The 25,804-nt window shown below is 37.6% G+C and overlaps 3 protein-coding genes across 9 annotated transcripts; all 3 read left to right on the top strand.

The window, feature by feature from the left end:
• The first annotated feature begins 64 nt into the window (after positions 1–64).
• On the top strand, positions 65–10,025 carry LOC103990363 (NADH dehydrogenase [ubiquinone] flavoprotein 2, mitochondrial). 3 transcript variants are annotated; one of them, XM_065191271.1, is made up of 13 exons: positions 65–280; positions 1,185–1,469; positions 2,569–2,622; positions 3,133–3,916; positions 4,008–4,052; positions 4,152–4,217; positions 5,665–5,781; positions 7,839–7,916; positions 8,039–8,144; positions 8,237–8,283; positions 8,418–8,495; positions 9,479–9,544; positions 9,622–10,025. In XM_065191271.1, the coding sequence occupies exons 4-13, from the start codon at positions 3,842–3,844 to the stop codon at positions 9,727–9,729; spliced, it is 786 nt and encodes a 261-aa protein (XP_065047343.1). In that variant the 5' UTR covers positions 65–280; positions 1,185–1,469; positions 2,569–2,622; positions 3,133–3,841; the 3' UTR covers positions 9,730–10,025. The 3 variants fall into 3 exon arrangements, with proteins under 3 accessions (XP_065047343.1, XP_065047342.1, XP_065047344.1); XM_065191270.1 differs by having other exon boundaries at positions 65–241; XM_065191272.1 differs by having other exon boundaries at positions 65–241; positions 1,193–1,469.
• Positions 10,026–10,989: 964 nt separating this feature from the next.
• Positions 10,990–19,659, top strand: LOC135678440 (basic leucine zipper 63-like). Of its 5 annotated transcripts, none has more exons than XR_010514953.1 (7): positions 10,990–11,745; positions 14,663–14,735; positions 16,436–16,604; positions 16,913–16,982; positions 17,066–17,191; positions 17,792–17,971; positions 18,852–18,879. XR_010514953.1 is itself a non-coding variant. In XM_065191275.1 (6 exons), exons 1-6 carry the CDS (start codon positions 11,317–11,319, stop codon positions 19,269–19,271), a joined length of 1,287 nt encoding a protein of 428 aa, XP_065047347.1. In that variant the 5' UTR covers positions 10,996–11,316; the 3' UTR covers positions 19,272–19,659. The 5 variants fall into 5 exon arrangements, 3 of the variants coding, with proteins under 3 accessions (XP_065047347.1, XP_065047345.1, XP_065047348.1); XR_010514952.1 differs by having other exon boundaries at positions 10,992–11,745; positions 16,913–16,988; XM_065191275.1 differs by lacking the exon at positions 17,792–17,971 and having other exon boundaries at positions 10,996–11,745; positions 18,852–19,659.
• Positions 19,660–21,321: 1,662 nt separating this feature from the next.
• Positions 21,322–25,189, top strand: LOC103990359 (GDP-mannose 3,5-epimerase 1). The gene is made up of 7 exons (XM_009409462.3): positions 21,322–21,524; positions 22,368–22,784; positions 23,754–23,847; positions 23,953–24,082; positions 24,175–24,307; positions 24,498–24,705; positions 24,787–25,189. Exons 2-7 carry the CDS (start codon positions 22,369–22,371, stop codon positions 24,940–24,942), a joined length of 1,137 nt encoding a protein of 378 aa, XP_009407737.2. The 5' UTR covers positions 21,322–21,524; position 22,368; the 3' UTR covers positions 24,943–25,189.
• The last annotated feature ends 615 nt before the right edge of the window (positions 25,190–25,804 follow it).

Consider the following 25,804-nt stretch of genomic DNA (forward strand, 5'->3'; position numbering starts at 1 on the left):
TGGGCTTCACGAGTTACTCCAATCAAAAGGCAGCTTGGGGCTTCGGGGAACCTATTTCTCGATCCAATCATGGCCTGATTCCCAACTTATAGCACGCCGCCGGCCTCCTCCGTCAAACCCTCCAGACAGCCGAGGCACCAGCCGCCGCTCCAGCCACCTCCGAGCATCCTCTACCAGTCTCTCCTCACCATCGATCTTCCTCCGTCGCTCCCGAGCGTGTTTTCGTCGATTCCCACCGCCGGTCCGTCCCTCCTCCATCGACCAAATTGATCTTTGTTTGGTAACACGTCGTTGAACGACTGCAAGTTCTGCTAGGATCTAAGAGTTCTTATAATTCTTGATCCTGTTGTAACTTTGTGATTGCTAATTTCTTAACCTTGCATCTGTGCCTGTTGTTCCTACAGCAAGCTGGCTGCTTTCAGTTTTCTTGTTGTGGGAATTTTCAATCTATGGATACATTCAAGTAGGTGTATGGTAGGAACCATTTAATTTGCTTTTGTTGTCTTAAAAGAAAAAAGGAAATGTACATCCGTTTTGTTGGTAGCCTTATAAGATTGTGTTCTTTACTGTTAAATAAGTGGACTGGAAATAAATGGCGACAAATTTTGGAGTTCATTTTATGCACCCTGGAAGACTGATCTCATTCCATGTATGGTCCCAATGTTGCATCTCTATATTCTGTCAGTAGGGCTTCCGATGTGGATCATAGTTAGATGTCAAAAAGCACGAAATCTGCATGCTTAGTGTCATTGTAACTTCCAATTTGAATCATACTTGTATGGAAAACAGCATAAATGAGTGCTGGATGATAAATGTTGAAAACCTATATATGTCCATACTTATCTTGAACTTGATTCATATAAATATTTGTGCTGTCAATCCAATGATTTGAGGAGGCCAAATTATAAGTAGCACCACCACCACCATTACTTAGGTTCAAGTATGAAATTGGAAATTGTTATCTGCAGAATGCTCGAGATCTTCCCGTCGTTTCCGTTTGTTAAGATGTGCAAAAAGACATATAAACTATAAAGAGTTTATGCAATTCTTTGTTGCGTTATCTTCTTTAGATTTTTAATTTGAGAAGCCAGTTTATTTTTGAATAAATTATCATTATAGTTTTCATCTTGGAATAGAAAATTTTGCCTTCTCATGCCTTTTTTATAATTTAAATTCTTTTGTAGATTTTTAGGTTTGAGCACCCATAGCTTATTTCATTATGGCAAGTGAAGACTCTAAAGACTTGCTGAAGAATGTGGATTGGAAGACAGTGGGCAATGCTGTCAATAGTGATTCACTTGGACCAGTCACTAAAAAGCGGCTTCCTAAGAAAATTAGAGAAGTCCCTGACTATTATTTTCTTCCACGAAGGTCATTACCTTCTTCTATTGCAATTTTTGGAGCTATCTGTGCAGCTGGAGTTGGAGCAGGAATGCTGCTGGAGGTTTGGATTAACAAAAAGATTAAAGGTACTTACTTGTTGTATGCAAAGTTAAGATACTTCAGATACTTTCTTTATGTGATGTTGTGCAATTTACTAATTTCCACAGTTGAGAGAACTTACATGATCAATCTAGAATTAAAATGTCTGATCTAATGAAACCATCTTCGACAACGAATGAGGGATTGCACTGCATCCTTAAATCAACTGGTCTTGAATAGTCTAGATTAAGTTTTTTAGTGTTGTATATTTTAATGCTTAATTGCTTTCAAAATGTAGCTTTTTATAATTATAGATGCATGATCCATGTTCCAAAAACCCGCCAGATCAGCTCAAAACTGGATGAATATTTGTTATCCATTGGTTTATATGCTCTGGGTCATGGTTTAAAATTTCATATAATGGACCTGTATCTGACCCCTGGCCGGATTGGTAGCGGTCGTGTACAAACCTATGTATCGACACATATGCTGGTACACACCGTGATACCAGAAGAGAGAGGAGGTGAATACCTTGGCTAGCAATGGGGATGCTCACGGGCCGACAGTGGTGGTCAGCAGTGTGTGTTGCTAGAGAGCTCGGAAGAGATAGGCGAGAGAGAGAGAGAGAGAGAGAGAGAAGGGTGCACCATGGTCTAACCTAAAAAAAGATATGGAAAGCACAAACGAATGAACCAGACCAGCCTGCTGGGAAAGGGGTAGTCACCGTGTCCCGGGTCACCACCAGATCGGTAAATTCCATCCTGTATGTACCAGTCCAGGTGAAATCAGGAACCTTGCTCCTGGTTAGCAGGTTAGCGCATTAAGTGCTTGTGCCTTTGTAAACTCCATGAATTCAAGAATGAGAATATTGTTAATTTTTTATCTCATTTACTCTTGCGACTTGGCAACTCATTGAGAAATCAGCCAAAGTATTCTGGTTAAGCTTCTGACTTTGAGGTTTGTATGGTCTACACTCACTTTTGCTAAAGATATAAATAAGGTCTTTAGAATATTTATTTATCTTTTGTTGTCTTTATTATATGCATTTTAAATATAGGAAAAGAATAAAGATATGAGATACTCACTAGTCAGAGAAATTTGGTGCTCTTCCATGCATTTGCTAAATCAAACTATTCTGACATGCAGAGGATGGTGGAGTCCTTTGGGAGAGGGACAAATTCTGAAAGCAATTACGCAGATGTACATAGTTGGTTATCCTACTATAAAATCAGCAATTCCAGCTATTACTGCATCAGAAGCAATAAGAAGTTTCTGTTTTCTCCTCTGGCATTGTGTGATTTGCAATGACCTTTATGGTTCTGTACTTCTTTGGGTTTTCTAGACATTCTTTCTTTGAAGATCCTCATTGTCCGAGCTTTTGTTGCGTGTTCTCTAGGTCCTTTTTCTAGGAGTTTGTTTTGTACTTTTACATCAAATTGGCAAAAAGTTTTGATGTTATTGGAGAGTGTTGATAATGAAATTTTGAAAGCAAGTATTTTATGTGAACTTATTTTAACTTGTTTTATGGCGGCAGGTTTCCTGTTGTCTATTTGAGCTTGCTAATTTACTCTATTTTTGTGTTTTTTTCAATTGAAATCCAGTGCAGGATAGATTTTTGGTGATTCTACTTTATCGTCTTCTTTTGATTTCTCAGAAGCATTATAGGAATCTCAACACAAAGCAAAAGTTCTTACTCTGTAAATTCCACAGGGAAAGCAGTTATATCATCGATCGTAGCAGGAAAGATTACCAGCATTACAATGAGCAATTAGCTCTCAAGCTTTCCTGTCCGGTTGCAGCAGAATCCCTACATGCATGGGTAAGCCGTCTTGTCTTTGTCTTGTTTGAGGTATATTTGTTTTTGGCTACGTAGAATGGATCGTCAACATAAACTCCATAGAGGAAAAAGAAAAAGAAAAAGAAAATTCACATTTATTTGGGATGAGTCTGACATCATGTCGAAATTTATCAAGTTTGGATTCTGATACATTGGGATGGAACAACAGACACCAAAGTCAGGCTTTGGATCCAATGTCTTCATTTCCATCACTTAAAAAGTGGATGATGGTTTTCTAATCGAATAATTCGTTCTGGTTTTTGAAAATTACGGTGATCCAACTTTTATTTTGTTATATAATTTTTAACTGTTTCAAAGTCAAAATTGGTCAAAATTGACTAGATCAAATCAGCACATACCATTTCTCATCGAGGTTTGGAGAACCACGCCGAACGAAGCAATTTTTGTAGGGTGAATCGGTCCGGCTCATTCGATTTTACGGTTTAAATGGGCGTGAACCGTAATGGGTCTTAGCAAACTGAGGACGACGTGCTGGTTGCCCATTCGGTTCTTTCCTAATACACCGCCCGGTTCCGATTTAAGTCTCTCTCTCTCTCTCTCTCTCTCTCGGGAGATGCCACCATGTTGTCGTCGGCGGCGTCCCTCGCTTCCAAACGCCTCCCCGCGATCTGTCGATTTCTCCGCTCCTCCTCTCCGGTAGGCTTCTCTCCGTCGATGCCTCTTCCAATAACCATTATTTCTCCTTCGTTTTTCATTTGGGATCCCTAAATGTTGGATTGCCTTCCAGGTTGCATTCGCCCCCGCCAGATCTTTCTCCACTGCTTTGAACTACGTGAGGCCATTTGATCTGACATTTATTTGTTGATTTTTCTTTCTGTTACGCCGGTTGGGATCAATTCGTGGTAAGGTTGGCAAATTTGTGTTCTGTCAGCACCTTGATTCGCCTGACAGCAATTCGGATCTTCCATGGGACTTTAGTGAAGCAAATAAGGAAAAGGTACGGACTTTTCTCTTGTCTTTGTAATCTATGTTTCAATCCGTGAGTGTTGGGATACTTTTTGTGCTTTCTGTCATCTTATCTATTTTAAGGCAAAAGTGAAGTAATTAGATTCTTCCATAGTACCTATTTTTTCCTTAAATTTCGGCTGTGACTACGTTGGTGGTGAAATTTAAAGCTTTCATGTTGCTTATCTTTAATCTTCGATAAATAAAGAAAATGCAAGGGGGCATATCTACTATTACATCTCTTCATTGTTGAACCAACACGCAGAGACTGGTTTAATTTCTAAATCTTGTCATCATCTATTCTTTTGCAACTTATGCATGTTTCTTCCTGAAGAGATTGAGCCACTAGGTGTCCAACAGATGATCAAGAGACTGCTTAGGAAAAAAAAATTAGAATAAAATTGGGGGAGATTAACTATGTCTTTTGGATAAGTAATATGTGTGTGAACTGGTAAAATGTGGAGCAAGGTATCATCTTGTTTACATGTTAAATTTTTTAAAACTCATCTGTGGATCACCTTTACCTGCAATAAATAGAAAGCTGCAAGTTGTTTAATAATAACAAGTGGTAGACTAAAGGATGTTTGAAGGCCCCGGAGGATCATGTTGGGCAACTTGGAATGGTATCTAGGTTGAACTCCATTTACCTTTCTAAAGCTTGTGAAAAATTACCATGAGGCTTGGAAGAACAGTTTAAAGTGAATGGAACCTATTATTGAAAATTGTTGTTCTGTTGAGATGAATTATAGGGCATAACATGATTTGGTAGATAATTATATAAGTCATACTTTCTGGACTGTCTTAATTATATTCAGATGTAAAAAAATGGAATACAGAAGTCAAAGAAAGTTGGGGGCAACTTAAATTAGGGATGATTCTGATGAGTAAATATGATGAGAATACGAAACATGGTGCAATGATAGTAGTAACTTCATAAGAGAGTTCAAAGTGGTACAATGCACCAGAGTCGGCAGTGTAGTCTTGGAGTAGATGTAGTTTGAAGCTTTATAAAAATCTAAAGAAGAACGTAGAAATTGAATAGAAGAAGACATTTTGTTCCTTTTGGTTTTTAGCCATAAGAGGAAGGCATATGGGTTTCAACTTCCTGTCTACATTCATTATCCTTGTATTAGATTATCATTGGAACAAATTATGAGGCAAATTGCAAACTCCTGTAACCTTCATATTCACAATGATGATACATAAGAAAAATGAATCCAAATTAAGTGTACTTCAATGGACCCTCTAGGTTCAAATTAGAAATATATCATAAGCAATCATTAGTTGCTCTTGAGTTTGAATTTTGTGATGTTACTCCTCGTGTATGAATTTTGCTCTCATTGTTATCTTTCTTCAGCTTTGGCAACAATGGAGATCAAATCTCTTTGTATCTAGTATAATATTTAAGACTTAGAGGTCATCTCCATGAGTAAATGCAGGTCAAGGAGATACTCTCCCATTATCCTTCCAACTATAAGCAGTCTGCTGTTATTCCACTGTTGGATCTTGCACAGCAGCAACATGGCGGATGGCTACCACTGTCTGCAATGAATGTGGTATGTTAAGGCTCTCGGAATCCGTGAATATAGTTCTTTTAGATATCCTTATCTGACCTAATTTTTAATTGATATTATTGCTAAGTTTTTTTATGATGATTATGGGCTATCAGTAAGATTCTTCTTTACCTATTCGTTTAGCATATATATATATATATATATATATATATATATATATCAGGGCTATTTTCTTTTACGACCATATTTGTTTTTGAAGAAGAATACCTTTGTGTTTTAACTTTAGAAACTGAATCTGAATGCTCGAGCAAAGAGTACCATCCATTGAGGCATGCTTGACAACAGTGGTCCTTTAAACTCAAATAATATTGTTACTTTTTTGTAGCTAGATGCAAGATTCGCAATATCGTACCGTACCGATATTTCGATCTGAGCTCGATATTGGTATGGTACGGTGTACCAAGTGATACACCGAGGTGCATCGAGAGTACTGTACGGCTATTATAACGTGCTGTATTGCTACAGTACTGTAGTAATACACTGTATTGCTACAGTGTATTGTAGTAATACACTGTATTACTACAGTGTACTAGTGTACTGTGCGGCTATTATAACAGTGCACTGCAACAGTACTGTACTGTTGTAGTATGTTGCAGTGCTACAGCTGTACTGTTGCATTGACTGGATGGATTATGGATAGAAGTATAATTTCAAATAAAAATGAAGAAAATATAGAAAATAAAATAATTTAGCAAATAGAAAGAAGATAAGAACACAAAAATGATTCTAAATGTCATCTGATTGATCCTTACCTTTCGATTGCCCATTTGTTGAAGATGAAAAATTTTCAAGTGTGAGTTCAGTCAACATTTCACATTCATAAATGGGAAACGGAGGTAACTATTATAAAAATTTGAACTGCATCTTTTTATTATTTAATTTTGTTATCATTAACTTTAATGTTATATTATTTTACTAAGCATGAACAAAAATAATGTTTTACTGTTTTATATATTGTTCTCAATTTTCTAAACATTTTATCATAAAAAACATAATAGTTTTCTTTAATAAAAGATAAATTTAAATATATAAATATGACAATAAAATTAAATAATATATAATTAAATATATTTATTTAGATATATAATCTATAACTTATTAGTTATACTTAAATAGTTAGGATTTAGTTGAGTACTAGGCTTGGCCTAATCTTCTGCTCGTGGCTTGAGAAAAGTGTGCAGGTAAGCTATGCTGGCAGTGAGCAGATGATACTTGAATACCAAAGCAAGCGATGATTTATTGATCACACTCGGATCCTCTCCCTTCTCCCCCCTCCTTTGGTTTCCCCTTCTCTGATACTCCCATCCGTCTCTCATAGGTTGCAAAGCTAGAATTACTATCAGTATTGGCTAGGTGCCGAGGCTCAATATCAATTGGTTCTGTTGGTTCAAACCCGACCAACAAAATTAAAATTTTAAAATAAAATAAAACCCATAAAAAGTAGTAAAGTCTCAAAATTAGAAAAATATAAGAGAAATGTTATAAGCTTCTCTATAAGTTTTCATGATCTTCTTCAATTGAATTTAAGGAAATAAAGAACTGACAATCCTCCATATGTACCACCAGCCTATATATGTTACATTGACATTTACTATGTACCTATTTCTTGAGAGCAGACATCTTTGAACAGTATCCAATAGGAGTCAATTATGTGGCTTGCTATATCCATTTTAATAGTTGGCCTCTCACAGAATTATTAGGGGCAAAATTTAACTACCTCATAAATCACGATCGTTGTTTAAAAGTTGCTAGGGCCAAAGGTGCCACAATTAGCTTCTGGCTCAATTGTGCTTATACCTCTCTTAGGATTTGGAAATAGTACCAAGACAATGAATGGATAGGAATTGATAGTAGTGAATAAGGTTATACTGATGTTATAAGTTCTACCCTGTTTTGTCTGTTCATTTTATTGTTTTTGTAGTTTCACTCATTCCATTCATGTGATCAACAACTTTTGATATCTTGTTCTTTTGCTAAGTTCATTCTATTTCAGCTCAAGAGCTTCATTTGTTAATTCTGTTTGATATTTGATGTTTCAGATTGCTAAAGTTATAGAGGTTGCTCCTATTCGTGTGTATGAAGTTGCAACTTTCTATTCGATGTTTAATCGGACAAAGGTGCACCAGTCTTGCTACATTTGAACTTTTCAATATATGATATATATTCAGTTTGAAGTTTTGTTTCCTGACTATGTGTTGCATTCGTTTGTGCATATTCTGATATTGTTAATTTGGTGCAGGTTGGTAAGTATCATCTTTTGGTTTGTGGAACAACGCCCTGTATGATACGTGGATCTCGTGAGATTGAAGAAGCCCTGCTAAAACACCTGGGTGTTAAACGCAATGGTGAGTGTTTTTTACTATACAATGCATAGGACATGGTATTCAAACCTTGAACAAAGGTTTCATAAACCAGTCTGTATATATGAAATCTGCAGAAGTGACCAAGGATGGAATGTTTTCTGTTGGTGAAATGGAGTGCATGGTAAGATTTATTCTTTTCAGAATATTCTGTCTTGCATTTTTTGGTATAAGTCAAGCCATTCACCCAAAAATGCTGTGAATGCCTGATCTTGCTTTGATACAACACAATTTTATGGCAATCCTGGTCTTCTACAGGGCTGTTGTGTTAATGCTCCAATGATCACTGTGGCTGACTACAGCAATGGTTCAGAAGGATATACATACAATTATTATGTGAGTACTTATGAACTCTCTTATGCATTTTAAAGTTCTTATGAACTCTGTAATCATAAAGCAAGAGAGAACATTGAACACTTAAACATTCCCTTTGTTGCTTCAAAAATATAATTGGTCTTATTCCTCAAAAAAGATAAAAGAACTAAATAAACTATCTCTAGTGATACTGGCCACACATCTAGCAAAATTATATTTGTCTATATTCATGATTTGTCATTTTCTTCTGTATTGAATGAAGAAAGACTTATTCTATGTTAGGGTAAGCCAATGACAGTTGTATCTCAGATTGTTCCTTGATTGTTTATCTTCCAGCAATTATTCTATGCCCAGTTCATCAGGGAATATCGTGGATTGCATTATTTTTGGCATAACCACAATGAAAGGGAATTGGCTATATATCTGAACATTTGTCTTTTATCTTGATCGTCATTGACTGTATGAGGGATCTACAAAAATGACACTTTGCCTCCCAGCATAGAAGCTGAATATATTGTGAGAAGATTTGTGTTTGTATCCTGTAATTACATAGGCAAGAGACTTGACAACTTGCAACTGGTGGTACTAGTCGTGAGGCATCAAAGAAGCTGATTAGTATTAGTTGAAGGAAAATGTTGGTGAAGAATGGTTGCAGTATGAGTATTAGAAGAGGCACTTTTAGCACCGATCATATTGACTCCAGCTGATTTAGGTACTAAAGAAATCATGTTGAGTATATGACGTCCATCTCATTTGCATTATTCTTGTATCATTCATGAATTCCAAGATGCCTGAATTCAGGTCATAAGCAGTTTATAGATGCTACATGACCCATGATTTTTTTCCCTACTATAGACTTTTTGACGAGTTTAAGAAATAACATTAATTTGAAATCATCTGTTATATATTCACTTGATGCTGCAGTTTGATGGTTTCTACAGACTTTTATGATCGAGTAGAAAATTATCACGTCATATAACTATTCCTTTTTTTCCCCTTTCCAGGAAGATGTTACACCCAAACGAGTAGTTGAGATTGTTGAGATGTTGAGAAGGGGAGAAAAACCTCCAGTAAGTGGTTTGAATTGGTGCCTGATCCTTTGCTTGATCTGTCCAGATGCCCAATGCTGATTTCCGACTTCTTGCAGGTAGGGACGCAAAATCCTGATCGCATTAGGAGCGGACCAGCTGGAGGGAACACTAGCTTGCTCGGGGAGCCAAAGCCTCCACCGTGCAGGGATCTGGATGCCTGCTGATCATCGGTTGAGTTGTGCCATGAATATCAAGAATTGGTGCAACTTGGCCTCAAAAAATCTTGAGAAGCTTGCCATTTCACCAGTTTCGACGATGAGCAATAGAGACAATGGTTTTGTTATCTACTTATATTATCTCAAGATAAATTGCAACCATATGGCGTTCTGTATTTAATCTTGGTTTCAATAGCCATCATTGTCAAAAAAGTGGTTGGCTTTGACAAACTGAAGTATAAACGACACCAACGAGCGTCTTAGATGGTGTTGGCCTCCTAATAAACAAATGACTCTTGGTATCATTTTGTCGTTTCAACTTCTTCATCTATTTTGATCTGTGATGATTTCTGCTAGAAGACCTAACATTTGCCACAAATCTAAAAGAGGATGATGGAGGTTTATGGTGTTTTTTCAAGGTTATTTGGACTCGATGTCTAGGTATCTGAACAGGAATCATGCCAATCTTCACCCTGATACAGGCATGCAATTATTATTTTTTCATTACTCGTTCCATATATAAATGTTACATAATCATTTATAATGTGATTTATATCCTTCTTCGGTTGATAGTACTTACAATACGTTAACTACTGGGGTGATTTTTCACAGGTGATATGAAATTATTATAACACATACTAAAATCTGGCCCTATCACGGTTTTACTTGGGATCAGGTAGGTTTCCTGTTCACAAATGTTACGAATTCTACACATCACTGAAGGAGCTCAGCCGTCGCCATCTCCCAAAAGCCGCCTGCTGATGTGGCAGCATTCCATTGGTCGGGATAGAATCTCGTAGATTTTGGACGGGGAGATGATGTGGGCTCTAAGACAGTCGCCACCAATTGAAGCAACAGTCTTCTGCCACGTATTGGTCGAATGGTCCGGCGGTGGACCCCGTTGCTCCGAGAGGCTATCCCAATCCGGCGATTGCAGCAGATCCCGTAGAGTGGTGGGTTTTTGATCGGCTGCGGACAGATGACTGTGGATGGGCCGCGGTTCCTGCGTCGATTCGTTGGACAGAATCTTGACGTACATGTGCATATCTATATGACTCTCCTGAGTGGATATGAGTGAAGTGATAGGACATCAACCTACGTGGCCATCAGACGCTCCCTTATCCAAATGCCCAAGAAAATATCAGCTCCTGATCAGGAACAATGTCAGCCTTGAAAAAGATCTCCTCGGTGGGCCCTCACCAAAAAAATCCAATTTTTTATTGTCTTCACTTCGTATTCCTCCACATCCCAAGAAACCACAAAAAAAAAGGGATACATACATCAAATAATTCAGCTACAAGGAAAGAACAAAAGATGGAGAATTGAGCCTTGGAACTGTTGCTTGTGCTGTTGTAATTTGTGCTCACGCCTGTCAAACCAAGGAATTCTGATGGCACCACCAGCATTCCTATCCAATGGTGCCACTTGCAAGACATGGGGTGTTTATGGGAAACTCCTTCGATTGTTCTTGGCATTCGCCTCCTTCCCCAACCTCCCCTCCCCTATAAATTGTCTCCCAAAACCGAACCAACCAAAGCAAAAACCGCCGTCTCCTCTTCCTTCTTCTATAGTAAATGATTGAGATGCCCAATTCTGATGTTGTTTAGCGAGATTCAGAGGTGTAGAGGAGAGATGGAGTGGGGGGCGATGAAGATCTCCGACGATGCCTGGACCTCCTCCCTCGCCGCACCGACACCAGCGGACGGCGACGACCATCGAGGGCCACGCTTTGCGATGAATCAGAGCCCGCTGGAATGGCAGTTGGAGAACGTTGTTGCCGCCCCTACCAGCCCCACCAGCCCTAGCCCGACTCCGGATCACATCCCCAAGTCTATTTCCTGTGCTCCTCCCTCTGATCCTTGCGGTGGAGCGGTGCAGGATGGTGAGATGATGGAGATCGAGGCCCATGTTTCCGTCGATGATCAGCCATCCAATCCCTTCGCTGGCGTCGATCCACAGGAGTACGCCTCGCTTCTGAAGCGGAAGCTTGATCTGTACTGCGCCGCAGTTGCCATGTCTCGTCGGGTACTTCTTCCCTCCTTTTCTAGCTGGAAATTTCTGTTCTTGGGTAATTACCAAATGTTAATTTGCTATGACCGAGTGCCTTCATCTTGTTCAAAGCACTTCAGGGCCTTGTCCTTGGAAGATTTTGCTGGCAAACTGATGGGTAACTTCAGAGTATTGTCGAATCTTAGACAGTTTCATCCTAAACAATTCAGCTTTAGCAGTTCCAGAATTTTGTTTGTCTTGGTCCTATTCTTACTAGTTCGACCTAAGCTACGCCACTAGTCTTTTAACTTTGGTGAAAGGTTTTGTTGGGTTTCTGAACTTTAATTTTGTCAATTGACTTACAAAACGTTAGTTCATGTTTGAGTCAAACCCTACTGTCAGCTAATCTCCATAAACAGTAGTGGAGATCTGGCCTGCTGCACAGTAGAACTTTTTTAATATTTAGGAATGATATAACCCCAAAATCATAAACACTAGTGTCTAAGGAAACAGCTGTAAGGAGTTAAAGGTTTCAATTATTTCAATTTTATTTTAAACTAAGTAATAAACACAAATAACTTGCAATTTATCCATATATTTTCAGCTTCAATCCAAAATTTTCTCTTTAAATATTATTGACTTCTAGAAGAATATATTGGTGACAGAATCTAGTTATTGCTACTAGATATGCATGACAATCGAGATATATGATCACTAAATTGATTTTAATATCTTTGACCATTTTTATACATTTATTTATTCTCACCCTAGTACCACTGAACATCATAGTGACAATGATGCATTTTTCTCTAGATACTTTTGTCATTTTTGTTTTCTTTGTCATCTACAATTTTCTTTTCGACTTTCTGGTTGGAACTGTTTTATCTGGAACTATTGAATCCAGAGAAACTAAAAATGTGTGACTTTGAAGTTGTGGCTGTGGCCAAAATGAAAACTGAAACATTTACTTCAAACCTGAGTCATGGCTACAGCAAGTGTTACATAGTTGCTCTTTTTGTGTTTCCCTTGGAAATATTTGGTGTAGGTTGTACATCTCCCTGTTGGTATTTTTGACCTGTCACTTTCAAGTTTTAATTCCATTTCTCCTCCATCAGTATTTGTGTGCTAACTAAGGTCATATATCAGAACAATACCAAGGAGTTAGGTGAGGTTAAGGCCAAGGTACATCAGGAGTGAGGTACATTCTGATCACATTTGAGCTATGTGCGAGCAAGTTAATTGAGTGGTCAATGACAATAAACTCAGGTAATGCTTTCATGTTGCAATTATGTTAATGTGATTGCTGCCTTGAGATCTCAATCAAAAGGCTAAAGAACAAACACATTATGTCTGTTTGGTTACTAATTTATGTGGTTACCAATGTTTTCAACTTATTGCATGGAACACGTGCCAATTGAGAAAAACCTGTGATATGCATAATAAGATTTACTTATAAGCAATTCACTGCAAGGTTCCAAATTCTGGTGACACAAGAAATTACCTGCTGTTGGAATAATTTGTTCCATTCTGTACTGGAGGTTCCAAATTCTGGTGGCACAGGGAACCAACCACCTGGAAAATAGATCTTGCAAAGAACACTTGGAATCCTTTGGCAGATATGAAAAATTCAAGCTTGTTATGTCATACATTGTAACTTTTTGTGATGAATATACTCTAAATCCATCTTTAGGCATTCTACTGTCTGTTTTTACCTTAACTATTAGATAAAACTCTGATGGGCCAAATCTTGTAACAATGGAAGATGAATCGTAGAGAAACATTTGGAATATTTATTTAAGCTATACTGAAAATTACCATATCTACTACATATTTTCATAGTAGAAAAATTCTTCATGTTTATCTCTCATTTGTAACTACATCGAGTGTTTTCCCCTATAGTTATGGATGTAATCTCTTGAAATAAAAAAGAATATGTGTTAAATGGTACCTAACAGTATTTTTAAAAGCATTAGACGCCAAAAGATGCCAAGGTCCTAAAACACACAGGCTCTGACTGAACGAAGTGAGGCGCTCCAAAATATTAAAATATAAAAAATATAAATGGAAGAAGGTGGGGGGAAGGAGAAGAGTAACCGGTGGCTACGAAGGAAGGTGGGGAAGGAGAGTGCAATGGAGGAAGCTGCGGATAAAGGCGGTAGTGGCGGAGGAAGTAGCGGACGAAGGTGATGGCGGCGGAGGAGGAAGTTGCAGACGAAGATAGTGGCAGCGACAAAGGAAGCTGCAAACGAAGACAGTGGCAGAAGAAGCTTCGGATGAAGGTGGCGGTGGCAGAGGAAGCTTCATACGGAAGCGGTGATGATAGAGGAAGCTTTGGATGTAGGGTTATACTTCAAAGACAAGCTTTGGGGGTGGTGGTGGGTTTTGTGTTAGGGCACTTTAGTTGGTTCAATTGAACCAACTTGCATGTTCAATTGAACCAAGCATGAACCCGACCCATTCTTCACTCGAGCACTCGCCCGAGCCCCTCGATGACTGGGCTCGGGCAAGCACCTAGGCGATGCTTCATTGAAACGCCTCTCCCAGAGGTTGTGCAAGGCACTCAGGGCACCAAGCAACAAAAATATCATTCTTACTATCTACCTATTTAGTCCTTGTAGACTCTAAGATTAGTTCAACATGTATTTTTAAGTTACAACCCAGATTATCACAAATAAATGCAAAACAAATGGTTAAAGAATACCTGCTTTCTTCTTTGCTTTGTTTAAATGTCCACCAAGTGAGTTTTCATTTTTTGTTTTCTTCTATGCTGTTTTTTCAAAGTTCTTTTGTTACGTGTTGTCTCTTTTAAGCAACTGTATGACATTTTTGGTACCTGTCCAGCCATAGAGTATTTGTCAAATAATTTTCTCTTATCACATTTTCCTCCATTGCAGCTACAAATTTAAGTCAAATAAATATCCACATCATGGTTTCTGGTTTGCTATATTTTCAGAGTTCTAATGCAGATCTCCCAAGTTCACCAGCTCTAGACTCTTCACAGTATGGATCTCAGACACCTACGAGGGGTATAATACTGCATACAAGTAGCTTTTACATACACCAATATTGTTAGGTTCTGTAAGTTTTTTTCTTTTTCTTTTTTGTTTAATTATTTTTTTAAAACCCAGTTACATTTTCAAGTAGGATATCATTGGAGTTCTCCTTGTACTGTATATTGTTTTCCCTTTTGTTTTTGACATATATGAAAAAAAAGTCATGTCATTTACTTAGCAGTTACTGATAACAAAAGATGAGCAGAAACAACAATTTAGGAGATACGCAAATTTTATATTTAAGATTAAAAATGTTCGAGGTCTTCACAATTTCCTACTAGTATATAATTGAAGCGAACTTCACTTATCAAATGAGCAACTAATGAGAAAGTAACAATGCTGTCGGAGTTCTTACAACTGTCATAACTCATAAGTCAACATCAAGCAGTCTCCGAAGACAATGGTACTTACTTGGTTTCAAGATAGCAAAGATACAGATGCATCCACATGTACCTTATTATATGTCCAGGAAACACAGTTTGGAGAAGCTTTGAAAATTTTCATTTTATTGATGATAATGCTATCATGCTATGAATTTTTCTTCTATATGTAGATGAAAGTTGTAGGACTCGATTAGCTTAGAATATATTATCAGTAACATGCGCAAGGATGAACATGCCTCACAAAACATGCTTGCATGTTGAGTTAGGTTTTGGTTATATCCTGATATCCCACTAAGGTGACTTCTTCTCTAGAATTGGTATTTGCATTAGCACCACTTGAATTTAGTATCTTCTCACATATGTTTATACAGCATTCACAAATGATTCTAATGTAGGCCAAATCTTCAGTTTGTTTAATCTGATGGAAAAATAGATCAAAATTTCTTCTTGTTCTAGGTCAAAACCTTCTCCTTTGGGTTTATTATTGAACAAAAACCAAGAGAAGTAACAAATGTGTTAGATGAACACTATATGAGAAAATAAAAACAGGCTTAAGCAACCAGGGTAAGAAGCATATCAATTCTAATTGAGGCTTTGAGGAATGCTTAAGGATGCATTATCAAGATGAAACAAAACCATTGGAAAATGTGTAGCTAGAAATTATATGGTGTTCTAGAGATCTTTTTTCTTAGACTATAATTCGTGCATACTTATCTGATTCAAGGTAGCACTCTGCAGTAGTAGGTATTGTCATTATTACTAGGCAAATGCTAAATTTAAATTGGATTCGTGATGGATGCTTTAAATGATAAATATTTCTTGATTGCTAAAGTTACATGTTTCTGTGGTTAGTCAATATAAAATATGTTGAAAGTTTACCAATTTATTCCTCCAATTGAGGGATGGATACTTTTTTACACTTTTACATAAACAAAAAATTCATGGTTCACCAAACCTACATGCAAGATTTCAAATCTCAACAGATCAGTTTATATCAGTCCAACAAAGTATCAGGATCGAAACATAAAGCCTCATTTTATCTTTTTCATTATTCAATGATACTAAGCAATATAGGTGAAAAAAACCATTCAATGTACTGCTCGCAGACCAGTAGGTAATCAAAATCTGCACTAACCTGATATTTAAAGCTTTGCTTATATGGTTGTTGGATTATCAAATTCTCATAACAACTATGGAGGATGGATATGCCTTATAACGTCAGATATTTCTTTTCTATTAGATTTACTGTCACATGATTAGGTAGTGGTTTTCATGTGCTATGCATCGCAGATAGTGGATCTACTGGGCTTCCATCTTTTACTGAAATGAAGAACTCAACTGTCTCAGGGAAGCCAGTTGCCAGTGGATCAACCACACATCTGTCAGATGATGATGAACTTGAGGAGGAGGCAGATACAACTAAGAATGCAGATGGTGTGCATATGAAACGTATGAAGAGGTAAACACCTCGAGATAAGAACTTAATAAGCATTCATTCATGTTGCTACTGGGAGTCAGTCTTTCAGAATTCATCTATATTTGTTGTGTCATCTGTTTTTCCGAAGGATCTATTCTTGTGTTGTGTTGAGTTTTTTAAAGAAAACTGCTCAGAAAGATTATTTTTTTATTAAGACTATTTAAAAGCTTAGAAGACATAGAATAATGGTGGTTGTTGCATAATCTGTTTGGGAAACAACTGCAGGTCTATTTTTTTATGCTTTATATCTACTGGGATTTGGTTTTGAACTTCAACTGTTTCTTGCTCAGGATGCTTTCAAATAGAGAATCAGCAAGACGTTCAAGAAGGAGAAAACAAGAACATCTGAATGAGCTTGAGGCACAAGTATCATTTAATTAGTCAGTTGTTTTTGTATCTTTAGAAGATGAGAAATCTTATCAACTAATGACATTTTTCATTAGGTCTCACAATTGAGAGATGAGAACTCATCACTTTTAAAGCGTCTTACTAACATGAACGAGAAGTACAATGAAGCTGCTGCTGATAACAGGGTACTAAAAGCAGATGTGGAAACTTTGAAAGCCAAGGTAAGCTACTTGTCACACTTACGCATATGTTCAACTATCGAGTGATGTAGAAGATTTTAAATTTTTTGTCCTTTTACATTAACATGGCCATTTTCATTAGTAGGCTTGAGGATATTATTACTGAAGAGTTATAACATCTTGTTCAAGTCTTTGAAAGTAGTAACAGAATTGATTTCATCATCTGATTCATTATAGACTAAATAGGAAGAAGAGTTAAATGTACATGTTTTCAAGATTATATAGTAAAGAAGAATGGAGCTTAATTGCAAAGTGATAAGTTCTGTTCACATTCACTTGCTCGAATCAACTTCGCACCAGGGCAAGTGTCTGTAAGATAAGATTAATCCATGAGGTTATTAGTTGGTTATCTACCATAAATGGGAGAGCTCTTTATTTTTCCTTAGTTGATTCATCCTATATTCTATACTCCCTCATGGAAGTTTTTCTAATTGCTAACTTCTGTGAATGATTGGAATCATTTGGCTATCATGAACAAATTAAGTTAGCTCAAGTGGTGGCTCTCTATGAAAAATTAATATGGTAAAGATTGACTTTTTGATCGATCTAACTAATATTATATGAAGCAACTATGGTATGCAGGTGGTACATTGCCCCATTCCATTTGCTGGCCATTTGATTAATTAGGCTGCATAAGCCTCATGAGAGGTGGGCATTTGACCTCCATTTATGCCATATTTATACCCAATGCAAAGAGAAGACCTCAATCACAACTAATCATCAATCTGAAGCAATCTGTTGAAGCCGATGATAATTGACCAGGTTTGTGTGGGTGTTTGCTTGATCTAAGATGTCTTTTAGGTTTTTTTTTTCTATGGGGTTTCTTTATTTCAGGTTTATTTATGTTTAAGTAGTTCTCTTTGTGCTTTCTGAGTCAATATTTTAGCAAATAGAAGGGTCAAGTTTTACTTAGCTGAACGCTAAATAAGCTAATATTGACTGCCCAAATTAGTCTTAGGTATAAAACAGGACTTTTAAGTTATTCTGAAAATACTCCTTTTCAATGACTGCATGACATGAATTACAAATTAAGAACTTGATGTTCCGTTAATTGGTGCTAAAAGGTCTCAAGGACAGGACTTATGAACTTATATATGACTGCTTTAATAGGACCAAGTTCCTTTCTAAATGTTGTTGGATGAGATGGTGCAAAGTGGAGCAAAGTCTTGTAAGATATTCACAATTGTGAGTTTTAGCTGATCTCTTTATTAGTAGCCAGGGTAAGAGGTAAATTGGCAACTATTGCTTGTTGAATGTCATGAATTAAGCATTATATACTAATACCGTCTCATCGTATTTGATCCAATTAATGCAAGTGGTTGAGACCGTCCCAATCTTGCAAGTGGTCATGTCATCTGTTCTTCCTATGTTATTTGTCACCTTATGTTGTTTAGCTAATACTTCAAATGACCAGGGTGATACAGATTCCTTATTGATACAACAGTAAGGTAATTAGTATTTGTTGTGTGTCATTTCAAATAATGTACAGTTGAGAGCACTCTCAAATATATTCCGACAAGTGGAAAGCACAATCACTTTTTAACTTATGTGATAGATTCTTTTATCAATCTAACAATCTCATCAGCTGTGAATCTTTAGCTGTGAGCTGATACTACTCCAAGCTCTCATCTCTGCATTTCAGGTGAAGATGGCAGAGGACACCTTAGGTAGGGTAACCGGCAAGAGTCCTCCACTTTATCGGGCGCTTTCTCCCATTTCAACGATTAACATGCCCTGCACTGGGAACTCCTCATCTGATGCCACTTCTGATACTGCTGTTGTAATCCAAGATGACTCAACTCACTTCTCCCAGGCTTTGGCACACGACAAGAAGTCCAACACTTGCTTACTGGAACTCGCCTCTGCGTCACTGATCAAAGATGTCACACATGGGACTGCAGCCAGAGGGAAGAGGAATCGAGCTGCTTCCATGAAACGGGTGGCCAGCTTGGAGAACCTTCAGAATCGGATCTGCAGAAGACGCAGTCCCTGCATGCCCGTGCAGGTGGATGCTGCTGCATGGGATCCTGAGGCCACTCTTGATAACAAGAACCAGGAATAACAAAGTTCTGGAACTGCTGGTCACAATGCTATCTTGTTAGCCCAACGACAGAGGCAGGAAATTGCTTCCATTGTCATCTCGGATGCATGAAAGGCACCACTTTTTATGCTCTGTTTGTGGTGTTCATGAGTTATATCAAAAGCCAGTTCTTCAATTTTCCACGTCGTTGCTTGACATGGAGTCCAATTCCCTCCGTGGCATACAAGCTTAAATTATCAAATGTAGTTCCTATGTACAATCACATGCTTATGTGAGCAGCATACTATCCTAGCATTACTTTGATGTACCTATAAAAGCTGTTTTATTTGGCACCAAAAAATTTTTGGTACAGCTGAATGACTTTGGGAACGACTGTTTGAATCACACAGAGAAGGATGACATTGCATCACATAGTGTCAGAATTATTAGAAAGCAACATGAGTTGGGACTTGGCTTCCCCTTCAGCCAACTTTTACTTGTAACACTGATGATTGAGTTATGGAGAGTGACCCATTAGAAACTCCAATTGTGCCTTTTTTGTGTGTGTGTGTGCAGTGGAAATTTGTGCTAAATGGTACAATGCACAGTTGCAGAGCTGTGTTGTTCTCAAAATCATGGACAGAAGATAGCATGTGAATGTGTGCAAATTTTGAGGCATTATTGATGCCCTGATTTAAGAGGACAATAACACAGCAAGTTGTACTTATTTTTCACAAACATGAGTCTAAAGTTTTATTTCCACTAAAATGTTCTAAAAACCATTTATTCTACTGTGCACAGAGGTTGGAATTTTCTTTTAAAATATGTAGGTATTTGATCCACTTAAAATAAGTTTATATATATTAACTAGTTTTTTAGCAAGATTAGTACAAAATAGGAATTCGAGTCAATGGGTTCAGATAATTGTGTAGTCAATCAGAGTTGGATTTGGGTAAAATAAACTATTTGATAACCCTACTCATCATTTCTAATATTAAATTCGTCTGATTTTTTTTCTCAACACCATATCAATGTTTTGACGTAAAGAAATTTCCTTTCAGAGTATTGATCATTCAAGCGTAAAATTTTAAATTTATCTATCACTGCTCTTAAAAGCTTAAGCTATTTTAAATAAAAATATGATTGTACTTCAATATCGTATGATTGACACGTTAGTGTCACACGGCCTACATTCTAGTATCACATTTCTTGATATTACACGACTAAGATATGCTCGACACCTCAATGCTATATGAATTATATTTTGATATTATATGATCGAGTCAACTGAATCATTATTGTATCCTAGTTTTTGCATGACACATTCACGATCTAAGACCAAAAGAAACACACAATTACCTCTCATAATTGATGTTGATCATGAGAATAATCATACCAAAAGCTTATAAAAAGGCTTCTTCAGTACATTTCTTAGACTAACTTTGACTTAGAGTCTTAGAGTCCCTTCCAAATCTTCTAAATCTCAAACTAACTTGAACGTAGACGCAAAAGGTCATGGTTGGCTCCAATTAACTACCACCTTAAACAACCAAAAAAATTGACTTAATAGGTCCTAATATAGATTTTTAAAACACTAGAAAGATTTTGTTATGATGTAAAATGTCCTCATAATCACTTAATTTGTAATGTCTTACATTGCTCTTAGTTAATTGCCTAATTGCATCAAGTGTTGCTCTAAAAATTTGCACTCTCAAGACTTCAAGACTTCACAATCACCTGTTTTCTCATCAACATCAGCTTCTTCCAGTGTGACTTTTCTCCGTCGGTTTGCTTTCCAGTGTGACATATATATATATATATATATATATATATATAGAGAGAGAGAGAGAGAGAGAGAGAGAGAGAGAAGAAATGTTGCGCCTTCTACCGACACCCACTAGGAATGCGTACGCGCAGTCGCTACGCTCCGTGATGGCATAGCCACGGCCGTTGACTGAGTAGCCACAAGATCCGACAAAACATGAAATCAGACACTTTGCAATAGCGCGTAGGAATTCTACGTACGCAACATGCGCGTTACAGGGGATGGGATCCTTTCCTCCTCTCCCGTTACTGCACGCGCAATAACAATCGATCGTCATGCGTGAGGAAAGCAGAAGATTCGACCTCCGTCGGTGCTACCTGCATCGAGACAATTCATATATTTCTCTATTGGATCATTTCTCTCTCTCTCTCTCCAATTTCTTGACGTCATAAAGGGTTGGAACTCAAAGGCTTCGTAGATCTCCTCCTCCTCGTGAGCTTCCCATCTCCCCCGTCGAAAGCTCTCCCCAGGTACCATTCTTTTTTGGAATCGCTTGATCTTATAATCCGTTTATTGGATTATTGGATGAAGATTTAGGAATCATATGGTTTTTTGCCTGTTTCTTTACAATACGATCTGATGTAACTTTCTTGTTATGACTGCAAATCTCAGAATGGTCAAGAGGGGAAATAGTTGCACCTTGTTCATGATGTTCATGTCGAAAAGCTTGAACTTTGATGACAATTTGCTGACATTTCAAGCAGTTTATTTTCCGGAAATAAGAAGTAGAACAAAAAGATCAAGTTCTTGTTTTCTTTGTTTCTTTCCCACCTCATGGGCCGTGACAGGTTTGATTCGAATCAATAATGGAAGTAGAAAGGAAGCACGATCTAGAGTTACTCTAATTGGGACTAATTCATGGATCTAGTTAGGTTGGATTTCATCAACCCTAAGTTTCTCTATAAGATATGTGTTTTATACAGGTTGAATGTACGTTTTCCCCTGTTGATTCGTGGTGGCCTCTGCTTTGGTTAATTATGGGTTCTTAGTGTTCAACTAAATGCCAAGGTGACTTTTTTATATTGGTGGTTTATCATCATAGTTTCCCAAAGTCGGACAGCTTGTCTGTCGTTGGGGAATTCTCAATGTGGATTTTAGCCACTCTTTTCTCATGGAATATTTCTCCTGTTACCATGTTACTGTTGAGCATATAAGTAGTGTAATCTTTTCTTTTGATCTCTATTTGCCAGTTTCACGTTATTGATACTGTTGTTGCTCTACATAATTTTGGCTCCTGTTGTCCATCTTTGAAGTTTTGATGTGATTCTGAAAAGAAACATGGAAGATAACTGCAAATTCATCAAATGGTGCAGGATGGGCAGCACCGGGCATGAGGGAACCGCTTATGGTGCTTACACTTACGAGAACTTGGAGAGGGAACCATATTGGCCTTACGAGAAGCTCCGAATCTCCATCACCGGTGCCGGAGGCTTCATCGCCTCCCACATCGCGAGGCGTTTGAAGAGTGAGGGACACTACATCATCGCTTCCGATTGGAAGAAGAATGAGCACATGACCGAAGACATGTTCTGCCATGAGTTCCATCTCGTCGATCTAAGGGTCATGGACAACTGCCTCAAGGTCACTAGTGGCGCTGACCATGTATTCAACCTTGCTGCTGATATGGGAGGAATGGGTTTCATCCAGTCCAACCACTCTGTCATCATGTACAATAATACTATGATCAGCTTTAACATGCTTGAAGCTGCAAGAATCAATGGTGTCAAAAGGTTTGTGCTGCTCTACTTCTTATATCTTTCCTCTGTATCATGTAGATTTTTGCTCAGTTTGTCTTAATTTTTTAATTTTTCTTTTGTGACAACTTCAAACTATCTTTCAAGTTAACTGAATAGTTAGCTTTTCTTCAATTTAATTTCTGATTCTGGATCATAAATGGCAAACGAGAAGTTTGCTTTTGTACAGCTATCTAACTTACATCTACATCAAGTTTGATTTACACGATAAAGTTTTTCAGATAAAAATGGTTCAGAATTGTCATGAAATGAAGATATACTATAAAAAGTGGAATCTGCTTGTGCTTTGAGCTAATTTTACATGCATCAATTTCAAGTTCACTATAATTTGCTTCTTATTTTGAAGGACATAGACTGTGTTAACAGAGACGATAGACGATGGTTATGTTTTGACATTGCATACTCCAGAAAAATTGCAGAGATGCACATGATCCCACAGAACCTTTGAATTCATTTCGAGGGTGCTTGTAAGCATCTTCAGATAATTATATGTAGTATGATAAAAGTTCAAAGACAAAATGAACGACAATTGTATAATCAAGTAGGTGAAAGACAATTGTCTAAGCTTTTACATACACTTTCCTGAAATACCATGCTATTGTAGACGTAGTTAACATGACGTCTTTTAACTTTTGCTAATTTAATTCTTCAAAATAATCACATTCAGCACTTATTGTAAAAAAATTACACCATTTATCGAGTTTTCTTTTCTGAAGTCCATTTATTCTAATAAAAAGCATAAGAGATTGTTGCAGTTGTTCATCTGACATCTTTGAAAATTAATCTAATTTTTCTTGCGCTGATGTCTTCATTTTACATAACTAAAATGCAAGGGGCTATGTTCTAATTGATAGTAGACCCTATGGTCTCTTGGACATTTTGTTATATTTCATGGTTTTGCAAAAGTTGAGGGTGATAAAGAGTGTTCACAATGATGGCTTGCAGGTTCTTTTATGCTTCCAGTGCTTGCATCTATCCTGAATTCAAGCAGCTGGAGACAAATGTTAGTTTGAAGGAGTCTGATGCTTGGCCTGCTGAGGTTAGTTCTGAAATATCAGAAATCATGGGTATTAGATGGCGAAGCTATCTTTTGAAGCATGTAATCTAAACTTTATGTCATGTACTAAAAGCTGGTTGTCCGTAGCCTCAAGATGCTTATGGTTTGGAGAAGTTGGCAACAGAGGAGTTGTGCAAGCACTACAACAAGGACTTTGGTATCGAATGTCGCATTGGTCGGTTCCATAACATATATGGCCCCTTTGGAACATGGAAAGGTAACCCACAAGTGGTAGTCTGTCAAAGAAATCATAGCTATGTCTTCTTCTTTGGTTGCTCGGCAACATCTGATGCTCTTTTTACATTGTAGGTGGAAGGGAGAAGGCACCTGCTGCTTTCTGCAGAAAGGCTCTCACTTCTACGGATAGATTTGAGATGTGGGGTGATGGTTTGCAAACCCGATCCTTCACTTTCATTGATGAATGTGTGGAAGGTGTTTTAAGGTAATTATTGATGCAATGCTATCAGCCACGATGTTTTGTTTGGTTTGTTCTTTCCAGACTGCGAACGAAAGAAGTTTGTAGCTCTGCTACAGAAGTAAAAGGCAGCAATGTAAATATTGCTGCAGTGTTCAAAAGAGATATCTATCACTCGGTTATTGCCACTTATCAATCTGCTGTTTTTATGTATCAGATTGACCAAGTCAGACTTTCGGGAGCCGGTGAACATTGGAAGTGATGAAATGGTGAGCATGAATGAGATGGTGGAAATTGTTCTTAGCTTTGAGGACAAGAAGCTTCCCATCCATCACATTCCTGGTCCAGAGGGTGTTCGTGGTCGAAACTCAGACAACAATCTGATCAAGGAGAAGCTGGGATGGGCTCCAACTATGAAATTGAAGGTACTCGATTAATCCAGTCCTTCATTCTTGCAGACCACCATGGCTAATGCAATTCTTGAACTTTTCCATGTAATTCCACAGGATGGGCTGAGGATCACATACTTCTGGATCAAGGAACAAATCGAAAAGGAGAAGTTCCAGGGCCTTGATACAGCGATCTATGGTTCATCAAAGGTGGTGGGAACTCAAGCACCTGTGCAGCTGGGATCACTTCGTGCAGCGGATGGAAAAGAATGAAACTGGAAAGCTTGGGCATTACTTTTGTCGCCTGTAAGGGGTAGTATGGAGTTCATTTATTTGAGCTGAATTCAATATTTGTGGCCTGTTTCATGTCATACAGAATAGGTTTTTTTCTAAGCATATTATAATTCTGTTTGAGGAAAGAATGGCTCTACCAAAGGCTTTCCTGTTAGCCTTCATGACCTTATTTCCTCTATATGAGAATAAACGAATTGTTAATCGGAAATTTTCCTCTTTTGAGTTCTGATTTGTTTGTACAGTTATGAAGCATGTCACTCTTCATTCCTTCCTTGTTTCCCTTTTCTCAAATCTGAAGTGCCCAGTTGAGCCAAATGGACAAAAAACAAGGAGCATAATTTCTGTTTGATGCCAAATAGATGAAGACCAGAATCTAATTACACGAAAAGTATTTACGCGCAGATATTGAATAATAGGAAATTAATAAGTCACTTAATTTCTATCAATATTGAATAGGTAAAGTTTTAACTTTCTATCTGCTGGTTATTCCAGTGTGCAGATTTTGGTACAGCATTCTGAAGTGGCATATCGTATGATTAGTTCATAAGCACATGGTGACAACCAATGCAAGCTCAACCTGGTTCATGAGGACAACAAACCTCTGTGTTCATCAACTTTTGAAGGACTTGTATGACACCAATAGATCAAATAGCATTGGCAGGGTCTATCAACCTAAAAGAAGGAGATTAAAACTCACCTGGTGCTGCAAGACATGCTTGCTTCTGACCATCAGGAGTAAAGTACACTGTCTGTGAGCACATCACATTAAAAAAAGAAAGGAGTGCAGAAAAAACAAGATATTAAAATTTAAAAAAATGACAAAATTCTAAATTCATTTATT

The sequence above is a fragment of the Musa acuminata genome, chromosome BXJ1-7 (genome assembly GCF_036884655.1).
Source record: "Musa acuminata AAA Group cultivar baxijiao chromosome BXJ1-7, Cavendish_Baxijiao_AAA, whole genome shotgun sequence".
In the NCBI taxonomy this organism is placed as follows: domain Eukaryota; kingdom Viridiplantae; phylum Streptophyta; class Magnoliopsida; order Zingiberales; family Musaceae; genus Musa; species Musa acuminata.